This window comes from Thermobia domestica, chromosome 2 (genome assembly GCF_964235325.1).
Source record: "Thermobia domestica chromosome 2, izTheDome1.hap1.1, whole genome shotgun sequence".
NCBI lineage: Eukaryota > Metazoa > Arthropoda > Insecta > Zygentoma > Lepismatidae > Thermobia > Thermobia domestica.
Window position 1 is genome coordinate 57,469,127 of NC_137455.1, and position 12,066 is coordinate 57,481,192.

Sequence of the window (12,066 nt, forward strand, 5' to 3'; positions counted from 1 at the left end):
GAAAGAGAGCGACAAAGGCATCGCCATGTTAAAAATATGTGAAATCCATGTTACAAACGCATATCACAGTATTAAACTGTCACCCTACGTGAAGGCTTTCCATTCTAAGAATAACTTCAGCCTCATCACGTGATCTTTGGTGTTCGGCAAATGTTCGTGCTCTTTTTTTTTATCTGGAACCACGGTCCGACTTTGGATGCATCGGATAATATTTCAAGAACGTAAATGACATGCTGTAATGAAAATGTTAAGAAGTAACTTGCATATGGTAAATAGCTCCAAATACATACGCTATATTATTTTCTTAATTTGTATTTAACATATAGATACAACGTACTGTAAACGCTTAACTTCGATGACACTTTTTAAACACAATAAATACTATGTTCTGCAATAATTATGTCATATATATACAACTGAGGTATTTTAATGTAATTATGTTCTATAATTTTTTATGTGTGGAACATAAAATTTCATAACGAAAGCATTGACCAGATTGCAATCGAACTCACAACCTTATGATTTCAAACACAAAGGCTTACCACTGAGATCACAAGTATACTTCGTAACATGCTTCTAGCCATGTATAACGGGCTCTCAAGACAATGACATTCACATTCAATGCAAACGCTGTTTTTGTTCTACTTTGACTTTTATTTTAATACTTAGGCGAGAATTATGTTCTATGTCTTAACTTTGAGCATTCTTTTATATACGGAAAGATTTCTGTACGTATCTAAATGTTCTTTTTTGCGTATGGATAGCTAAATTATAAACAAGCATGAGCTGACATTAACACAAGGTTTCGAAATATTGTATCATTAAGTGTTTCAATCAATGTTGCTTTTCTCCTACACTTGGTAACATGTCTTATTATATTTAAAAGGAGAAAAGCAAATCTGCAAATTTTTTCCCGATTGGAAAGGTTGGCTTGAAAATTCGAACCTGGTTTACTTTTTCTCCGAAGATACCCGAAATTGAACTTAGAAAATGTTTGCCTCTACACTGCAATAAAGTGTGCGGTCAATCTTTATGAGTCATTTTGTACTTCTTTATTAAATTAAAATAAGTCGTAACTGTTTCAAAACTTACTGTTATCTTCCCAGACGTTAATTGGTATATATATGTTCATATTAATATGAACATATATATCCCAATTAAGGTGTGAGAAGATAACAGTAAGTTTTCAAACAGTTACGACTTATTTTAATTTAATAAAGACGTACGTACTCTGGTCAGATAATTCCAGAGTGGAGATAGGTGGAGTTACGTTTAAGACCATTTTCAGATTGAATAACCTATTTTAGGAAGTTTTTCAAATGTTCTGTACTCACCAAATAACCTGTTGCAGGAAACAAAATCCTCCCATTAATTTTATGGCCTTCGTAGAATTTAAATTCTTTTTGTTTCAGGTTAATAATAAAGTCCCAAACAACATTTTCTCTCTAAAATGAAATAGAATTATAATATAAATAGTAAATTCTTTTAAGTAATGAGTTATTTCAAAGTTAACAGTAAATTAAAATTAGTTTTCACAGCGTCAAATAAGAGGATGAGCATAAATATGTGGTATTATAAGCAGTTAGCCTTACTGTCCTCAAACGTTCTAGAGCAATGGGAAGATGGAAAAGTAATACAAATTAAAGATCCAAGTTAAAAAGGATTAGTTGAATATGTATTTTAAACAACTTACAGTGATATATATAACTGTTGGACCAGAGTAATTTATACCGAATTTTGTTACAATACCTAAACGAATACCCTAAACGAAACCCAATGGACACAAGCAAGCCTTCGAGTCCGCCTAGGAGGTCTAAACATACGGAAAGCATCGGACTTGAGCCTACTAGCCTTCCTTTCCTCTTGCCATGGGGTACGTCCACTTGTCTCCAATATTTTAAATAGTTCAGTTGACAACGTGGATATACATCACATGGATGAGGCTTTGGAAATTTGGAAGGGGATCTACAACAGTAAAATTCCTGAGACAAAAGAATTACAAAAAAGTTCGGATGTAATATTATTACATGAAGTAATAGATAATGAAGCAATTCCTGAAAGTATAATTGACACTGTGCGTATGAAAGCTTTACAGAAAAAAGAGACCGGTGCTTGGTTGCAAGCCACGTCATCTAAAACAATTGGAACCTTTTTAGATAACAAAGTTTTTTAAATATGTGTAGCTTTGCGTCTGGGGGTAAATATCTGCCATACATTTACTTGTACATGCCAAAGCAGAATGGATGAAAAAGGGTTACACGCACTAAGTTGTACTAAAAGTGGAGGAAGATGAGTACGCCATGGTGAATTGAACAACATAATAAAACGAACTCTGACGAGCATTGACTTTCCAAGCATTTTGGAACCACCAGGAATGTTTCGAGAAGATGGAAAGCGGCCAGATGAAATTACCCTAACTCCATGGAAAATGGGTCAACGGTTGATATGGGATGTCACATGCGTGGATACCTTTGCACCATCTTATTTGCCATCAACACAAAACGAAGCAGGTAGTGCAGCTGAAGTGGCCTGCAAGAGAAAACACTCCAAATATTCTACACTGAAAGAAGAGCATCTTTTCGTTGATTTTGCAACTGAAACTATGGGGGTTTTCAGCAAAGCTCACAATTTTTTGAAAGAACTGGGTTCCAATTTGATTACTAAATCAGGCGACGCCAGAAGCCAACAATTTTTAGTACAACGCATTAGTCTAGCAATACAAAGAGGCAATGCGATTAGTATCTTAAGCTCCTTCCCTTCACACAAGTTAGAAGAAATCTTTTATCTTAATTTGTTACAATAATTCTAACTGGAACATAATGCGGCAGAAATTTATATAATGAGATAAAAGTGTTGTATCGGAAAGCAGTGTTTACAAAATGAGGAAAGTATGTACGTCATCGTTATATAACGACTCTTTAAATGCATATATGAAGACAAATCAATGTGCTTCTTCCTAGAAGTTGTCCAAAAGTTAATTAAAACACTTTAATCTATATTAAATAAAAAATAAAGGTTTAATTTATATTTCGCAACAAATGTATGAGTATTACATACAATATGCACCCGTCAATACAAGGTTCATTGTTAGAGAAGTAGGTGTGTAGTATTAGATTTCATGACTTAGAAAGTCTTCTGTCCTTGTGCGTTGATCATTGCTGTCACATGGTGAATAAACTGGCCAAAGCCATCAACAGTTGGGTAAAATGTACCCGTTTTTCGACAATAGAAACGTTTATCTCTTCTTGCAAGAGAATGATAAACAATTCTTGCAAAAATAATCTAAGTTACCTACTGTACAGTAGCAAATACTGCAATATTTTGTTATTCCCCTGATTGGCCATCAATTTACTAACATAAGGAGTGTATCGAAAAGTAGTTAGCAACATTGGGGGTGTCGGTGTGCACTTGCGAGGCTACATAGACGGCAAAACCTGGAAGCACCTGGCCAGTTGAAGTCTTGTAAACGGATAGCTACGTGCTTGTTCCTGTATTCCGAGTTGAATGGGAAATGTCGCGTGTGAAACGGGAAGTGAAGTGGAAAATCCTGCACAATTGGTGCACTGTCAAAGGCATAACATACAATCAGATAGGAAAAAAGTGTGGGGTTCATCATACAACTGTGAAATCGGTCATTGAGAAATTCGGTGAACATTACAGCTTTGAAGATATGCCGAGATCCGGGCGAAAAAAGTGTCCCAGAAACCCTGGATTCGACCGTGAAGTTGTGCGGTTGATACACCAAAATCCATCAATGTCTGTGCGGGATTTGGCTACCAAAGCGAGAACGTCCGTAGGAATGATTCAGCGTATCAAGGCCAGAAATAATTTGAAGACCTATAAGAAGCAAAAACGTGCGAAACAAACACCAAAGCAGAGACAAACGGCATAAACAAGAGCCCGCAAGCTGTATGACAACATCGTAAAGTCACCAGAGCGATGTGTGTTGATAGACGATGAAACGTACGTAAAAGAGGACTCAAAAACACTTCCGGGACCCCAACATTATACTGCACGCAATGCTGGGGATGTATGTGCTGCACAGAGGTACGTTGACGTGGAAAAATTTGGGAAAAAAGTACTGGTATGGCAGACAATCTGTTCCTGTGGTTTGCGCTCCGGTATTTTTTATGCAGAATCCACCATAAACGCAGAAGTGTACCGAAAGGAATGTCTACAAAACAGACTGCTGCCATTGTATAAAAGGCATGCAATCCCCCCTTGTTTTGACCCGAATTAGCAACAGTACACTATGCTAAGACGACAGTACGGTGGCTCAATAAACAGAACATCGAGTTTGTAGGGAAACACATGAATTCACCAAACTGCCTACAACTCCGTCCAATCGAAAGATATTGGGCAATTGTCAAACGCAACTTCCGAAAGAATGATAAACCAGTGCGCAACATGGCCGGCTTCAAGAGAAACTGGGCTGCAGCATCGAGGAAATACACCGTCGAGACTGTGCAACGGTTAATGGCTGGAATTAAACAGAAACTACGTTCATATGTACGACAGGACATGTAAGTTGTATTTTCTTTGTCATGTAGATACATAGAGGTTCTCTATTAATAAAAATGTGGGTTTTCTTCACTTTTTATCTTTTCTTCAGACTTTCCTGACATATGCAATATTGCTAACTACTTTTCGATGCACTCCTTATATGTGTACATCTAAGTAATTCAAATAGTGATCAAGAGCAAATATTTCAAAAATGCCTTTCTGTCTGTCATTGCTTGTCTCTATAACAGTCACCAGGATATAGAAGTAATTTTTGTGGACGCTCTGTATATTTTCTAAAGACAGTAATCATTTCGATTTATACCTTATTCTGCGACGCAAATAATTTCTTTCTTCGGTGGGAATTTCTTCCTTCCCACGCAATTGAACAAAGAAATCTTTTATCGTTCACACACACACACACACACACACACACACACACATACATATATATATATGAAACGTTTTATCACTGTGAGAGGATTTTACTGAGCGACTAATGTTCTCAGTGTCCCTCCCTGACTTATTAATATGCAAAGACTATATAGGGTTTTCATAAAGTATGGACGGATTTAATTCGCTTATAATTTACATAAAAATGCTCATATTGAAATCAAATAAAGTGCAAACGGTAGCGAAACGATTAAATTTTTACCTGCAATCTGCACCAGCTCAGTTCATTCACCGCCACACCTCCAACTGGGCGCCATTTGGACCGTCTAGGAATCGACTTCTGTGGTCTGTTGATGATGCTTTCCCTTACCCTGCTCACTGTTGCAGGCGATGTTGGCGGACTCCCACTTCGAGGACGGTCCTGGACGCTTCCTGTCTCCAAGAACTTAGCATGCCACTTTCGGATTGCACTCTCAGTCGGTGCCGGCTTTTTGAACTCTTTGGTGAACTTTCGACACACCAGAATTGGTGATTTTAGCTCTGCGTACCAAAGAACACTTTGCGCTTTCTCTTTCACCGACGCCATCTTTGATACGGTAAAAAAAATAGTCTTCTCAGAGGAGTTTTTCATTTATTTATTTCTTTAAAAGACACACACACCAATACAGCTTACAACTTACATTTAACAGTCAACATTGAAACCACAATGAAAACAATAATGGATGGAATTTGGTAAGAAACTGACCCTTGCCCTCCCTCTCCCTCTCTCAACGTGTTCAGAATGCCGCTTATCTAACAGTGTTGTCAACTAAAAATTTAATCCTTCCGCTACCGTTTGCACTTTATTTGATTTCATTATGAGCATTTTTATGAAAATTATAAGCAAATTAAATCCGTCCAGACTTTATGAAAACCCTGTATTCTATAGTTATTTGGAACTGAATTAAGTGTATCTTCCAATCATTTATGGAAATATTGCACACCAGGTGTCTGAGCGGCAGAGCGACGACAACTATATTGTTCTGCCAGTTCCTTATCTGAACGTTCCCACATCCAAGTTATCGCAATGTCTTGTGCGTCGTGGGCAGTGAACTGAAAATTAACGTCCATTATTTTGGCATTGAATTTGTACGTACATACAGGCGATACAACCCGATGGTATTTGAGTATGAAATGCCAACATTGACCAGTAGGTCAATGCAACTCGGATCTTGAGTGTTTAAACTCGGAGAGTCTTACTTCGTTACTGCGAGTAATCACCACGGCAGTGGCACCGAGCGTAATGTTGTGTTAGGGGTCACACTTTATTAGCCAGTCAAGGACCTAGTTATGGGTAGCCCCAATCAGTGAAATCTCAGGTTCACATACCTAATGCGTATCAGTTGTAAATCCGACCTTCCACATTCTCATTCCATTTTGGTGACTACGTTATTTTGAAGGAGACTAACGTCAATTTTTGTGGATTTGTTCAGCAACTACAAGTTATTTCGTGGGATTACTCCGGTGTCACTCCCACAGTGCTCATCCCCCATGTGCATTAATGGTGTGAGAAAAGCATCTATACTGATATCCCGAATCATAATCTTCCATACAGCTGCATACAAATGATAAAAGGGCTATAGTGTAGTGAAAAAGCGAAATTCGATTTTATTAGTGAAAATAAAATTAATTATATATATATATAGTGCTGAGTGTTCTGAATCTTTATTTACTACATTATTTTTAAATAGTATTTTATTTAAAAAAGCATAGTGTCATTTCATACCATGTGTTTTTGTTATATGTATGACTGATCTTTGTGTGCGTTGTGGTCTGCTCTGAGTGACCATCTGATCGTCCGTGAGAATTTCGAGACGAGACCTCCTAACCTCTAGGGGCCTAATGCTCATCTCATTATTTAGACAGGTGGGCGATTTGGGAACAATTCTGTAATCCCCTTTTGGAAATGTCCCTTGGTGTCTTTATCAGGTAAGTTCAGGTCTCCTGAAAATACTCATTGGTGGAAGAGTAAAGGGGACAGGTCCGGAAAGCGGCTATAACTCAAGTCTAGTTTCTTTTTGGAAATTGTATTCAAACTTTGTGAATCATCGCAAGAAATATGTCGCTAGGAAGGGGTTTTTCCAATAAAGAAGGCTGCAAATTAAATGACAAAACTTACTACTAATGTTCTACTATAGTAACTATTAATGTTGAACTAACTGGTAATTTAATATTATTGGAAACAAAAAAACTACTCGTGCCTTTATCGCTGCTTATTTAAACGTTAATTTGGTGCAATTAGACTAGAAACGTAATTTATAAATCTAGTACTATGTCAAATTGTAAATGTGTAACATTATTGCTCTATACTTTTCTATCTCACTAGGCAATTTCTCTTGAATAATTTTGTCTTCTTGCTAATCATAGTCTAATGTTCTCCGTAAGCTCCTGGAAACAGTAAGAAACTGAGAAGAAATTCATAATTACGTAATGCACTATAATTAGTGAAATAGGGTTGTTTATTACGACCAGAATTATTTTTGTGCATGGGCGCATTGCCATTTTGGAAAGACATTATGTTGAGAGGATTCAAATTTTTACTTGTACTCTGTACATAACTGCTAGCATATTTTCATCCTCTCGTAAAAGTAGCATTACACTATACAATTTCGGTCAACGCAAGTAAAAAGAGGGCGCTACGTTTAGCAGAAAAAAGCAGACGTTCTGGGGATTAGGTCGGTTTGGGAGTTTATCAGGTATAAACACAATTTGTTGTTTGAAACAAAAAGAATTATGTGTCATCGGACAGTATTGCTTTCTTCAACCATTGGTGGTTGAAGATTTCCACGCTACGTAGTTAGGAGCAACGAACATTTGCATCTAATGTTAGTCCGAACGCAGATGATGAGATTATCGAGAACTTATCAAACTGAGAACGCAGAAACACGGTAGGTTGTCAGAGGAAGGAAGTGAGATGTTATTATATTTTGCATTAGTTTTACGGTCGTCTGTTACAATCTTCTTTATTGTTTTGCTATTTCTTTCATCAATATTTCTCATTACACTATAACCTTCTATTTTATCATGTTTTGAAAGGGGTAATATATGTAATCTTTTGGAAGAAAAAAGAAAACAAAAAATTTTGAGAAGTGAAAACCAATACTAATTTAACATAAGCTGTAATTACTATTATCTCATCAGATAAATTTCACAAAGATATATCGATACTTTTTTTCTTCTTATCAAATTAAATAATTATATTAATTCACAATTCACAAAACCTTCTGCGATATATATACAAGTGCGAAAACAAAACAACTCGCTACGTGTTTAGGAAAACGGTTTGCATCAAAGAAATTAATTCAAATATAGAAGAATTAAATTTGGAGAATTAGATAATTATTTCTAAATTAAAACTCTCATCAGGGAGGTGATTGAATGGCTAGAATCTTAGGACACCACTCCGTCCCTATATGCACTCAATTTCCTGCTTGCATTTCCACAATAACTAATGAAAAAGCAAGAAACAAGCTAACTTCTATTTATCCTACTTTCATTACTTTTTCAAGTTTTTCTAATCATAAGGGGGCCGGTGGAATTACGGGTTACAGTAAATACTCAACTCTGACCCGTTCTTTCTTACATTTTAAAGATTGGTCCTTGACTCATAAGACACAGTCTAGCCTATTACTTATTCAAAAGTTTTTCTAATCATAAGGGGACCGGTGGAATCACGGGTTAGAGTAAACACTCAACTCTGGCCCGTTCTTCCTTATATTTTAAAGATTGGTCCTTGATTCATAAGATACAATCTAGCCTACTTTTGAATATGAGACTCCAAAATAAGTTTACCATAAGGAAACTAACTAATTTAAGGATAGGTTGGCCTTTGAGTTAGGTTGTCAGCCTTCACTCCTGGCCCAGACTAATTTCCTTCCATTCAAGGAATGAGTAATCAGGTAAACACTCACTCTTAGACTTTTCTACATGAAAGTTGCAGTGAGAAGAAAAAGCTCTAAACATTCACAGCATGTAAATGTGCTAAGAAGTACAAACACAGAGATCGAACCCAAGTGTATTTGGATTCAAGCCAAGTTCCTCCAACACTAGGACAGAACCAATACCTAAATCTATTCGACGTCACTCGCCTTTGATATAGGCCCCCTGCTATCATTCTGAACAAACAAATATAATTCACTTTGCCTCTGCTTAGGCGTAGGATTAAATGCTAAAACAATTCTAAGTTCCTATCAGGAAAAATCTATCTGAAGGCCAAAGCAGAATTGCTTCAGCGGATATCTGTATTGCAACGGATCCGCTCATCCAGTTACATAAAGCAACTAACTAAAAGGGAATACTCCCACTGATCTATTCACTTCCAGTGCGGAGGTTGGCTGGCCAGACCTTAACATAAGGACTTAAAACGCACAGCAACGAACAAAAGACCAAGCGGGCTTTTTATGATTTGCCCCTGCTAAAAAAAATAGCTCAAACAATTCCATTGAAAAAATTTAGCACCAAAACCTCCAATGGAAAAGTAAAAGCAAGGGAGGCAGATTATAATGGCATTTACTGGCTAGCCTCTCAAACAGACCTCTAAAAAGCAAAAAACTATAACTAAAAAATATAACTATAAACCAATACACTAATAAATAAATATCGATAAAGATACTCCAGGCCTGTATAGCTGCCTTATAATTAAACATAAATATTATATTGAGTAATATTTAATTCATCATTAATATTTATAATTTATTTCAGTAAGGTCGCAAGACGTACACTCATGTCCAAAATGATTGTCGCATATCTATAACTGCGTTCTTGTAAGATTATAATTTGATAATAATTTTGCAGAATACTGATATTAAGTGTATAATCGGGAAATGTATATTTGTAGTAAATTTCATAGCAAAAGAATTATAAATACGAAAATTACATTGAGTAAAACAAGATGTTGACAAAGAGACCAGAAAATTTTATTTTCGTTTTGTTGTTCTTCTTTACTGCTCTTTTGACATGAAATATGCCACCTACATTTCTTTGCTGATTAAGAAATACCGGGCGAATTCGTTATCAAATTATATTCCTGAAACAGCATATTTATACACATGCGACAATAATTTTGGACTTGAGTATACCTTGCAGTTTACAGACACTGCTACTCTCAAATAACCTAACATATAAGACACCAGGGTACTCTAGCTACTAACAGGTAGTAACAGAGCACTCACAATCTTCCTACTTTGAAAATTGTAGGGCCACCGATTTTACATCCCAAAGTTGTCCGACGTACACCACAAACGAATACGTATTATAGTGACTCGAATACTATTTATTATCATCCGACATAAAGATATGACACAGAACAGTGTCAGTGTACATTAGTGCACTAACCCACAAAGATAAGATATTACAGTATATAGATGTTTCCATTGTTATTATAACCAAATGTACGACATCATAAGTAAAAGTGTTGAACTCGCATAAAGTGTTATTGTTCTAAGAATCATTGGTGTTAAAAATATGTATATCCGAGACCGGAAAAGTATGTTTGTTCCTCTAAACAACTTATGTTTCGTGTATTATGTACGCTATGATATCGTTAGCAAAATGGAGCAAGGCCATAATTGGAATACGTCATTATGCATAGAAGAATGTTATATGTTAAAATTAACAGCTGAATTGTAAATGTGGTTTAGACGATGATATTCTACATACTGATAATAGCATATTCCTACATTTTTATATTTTTCCATATATATATATTCTAATATAAATAGGATAGTTTGTTTGTGTGTCTGTGTGCGGCCTGGGAACCGGACGCGGGTACCTTGGACCAGGCCCCAGACATAGACAAAGCCTTTCTTTTTAATTGCGAACCAGGGGGTCTCAGACGGGCGCTTACCGGAACATGTAAAAGTAGTAGAAAATGATCGATATTAGTGTCAAATTCATAGTTTTCTCGGTAGCTGAGATTAATAGTAAAACTCCATTTCCACTAACTTCCAAATTCACCCCATTAGGCTGCGGGCCGGAGGTCACCGAGAGAGAGGGTAACCGACACATCTAAAAATAATCCAAAATGACCGATATTAGTATCAAATCCATAATTTTCGCGGTAGCTGAGATGAATGGTGATATTCGCACGGACGTTGACTTCCAAATATAGCAACCATCGGCTGGCGGCCACAAGCGTTTTTTTTTTTTTTTAATTCGAACCACGGGGTCTCAGGGTGTGTTTACAGGGATATGTACAAGCAGTAGAAAGTAACTGATATTTTTTCCCTTTCGTTGTTTCGTTTGTTTACATAGTTATTTTATGTGATCCATTCAAAGAATGGGCAAATGACCATTACATTCGACGTAAAAACTAAAAATAATTCTGGATTTCTTTAATTGGATATGAAATTATTTGAACAATTTATGTGCTTTGAGAACATAATTTACGAATTCGAAAAGAGTACGATAAAAACAATCCGTATCAACTTCTCTAATTTGCATTCCACCTGTTACAATCTTTCAAAAACCGAAAACGAATACTAAACATTGCTATAGAAAGTGACAGCAAGCGGAAGGCATTATTCATTTTCAACCAAAAGTATGAATCTTTGAATTAATAGAAAAAAATAACTTTTTTATCGTTTTCGGTTCAGGAAGAGAAAAAGAAAGATAGGTGTTCACGTAAACGTCGTATAACGAAAGCAGCTTCTTTGTATCTATTATCTCAAGAGGAATAATTCTCTATGTTTGTTTGTGTGTTTATTACTTTACCAAGAATTGCGGCGGAGGGGTAAGTGGGTTCAGACATTTACAAAAGTTGCTTTCGAGGGAGGATAGATCGGAAATGTCGAAAAGTGTAATATGGTATTTATTGAAGACAGTGGCTTTGACCTCGTGTTATTGCTTGTTTCCTTTCGCTTTCGCGTTACCTCAGCCAAAAATGTAACTAAGAAGGAACCGAATTAAAACTTTCCATAGAGCGGGAGTTAAAACGCCTCGCTGGGACGCTCTTGTATAATTTTTTCCTGACTAAATCACTCAGCTCACAAATTTGAGTTGTTTCTTATCCCTTGGATTGAATGTTCACCAGAGCACAAAGATGCCTCTTGTTCTTCGTGTTGGCCATTTCAAGTGGATGCCGAAGCGTCTGGTTCTCAACTGGAAACAGAGCTTTTAGTACTCATGATATTCACA

At 36.4% G+C, this 12,066-nt stretch overlaps 1 protein-coding gene across 1 annotated transcript in view; it reads right to left on the minus strand.

Annotated features, from left to right (window-relative positions):
* Positions 1–12,066, minus strand: part of LOC145679020 (fatty acid synthase-like) — a 233,877-nt gene that overhangs the window by 202,095 nt on the left and 19,716 nt on the right. The window contains 1 exon segment of the mRNA XM_081749621.1: positions 1,335–1,445. Coding sequence (XP_081605747.1) covers positions 1,335–1,445 — 111 coding nt within the window.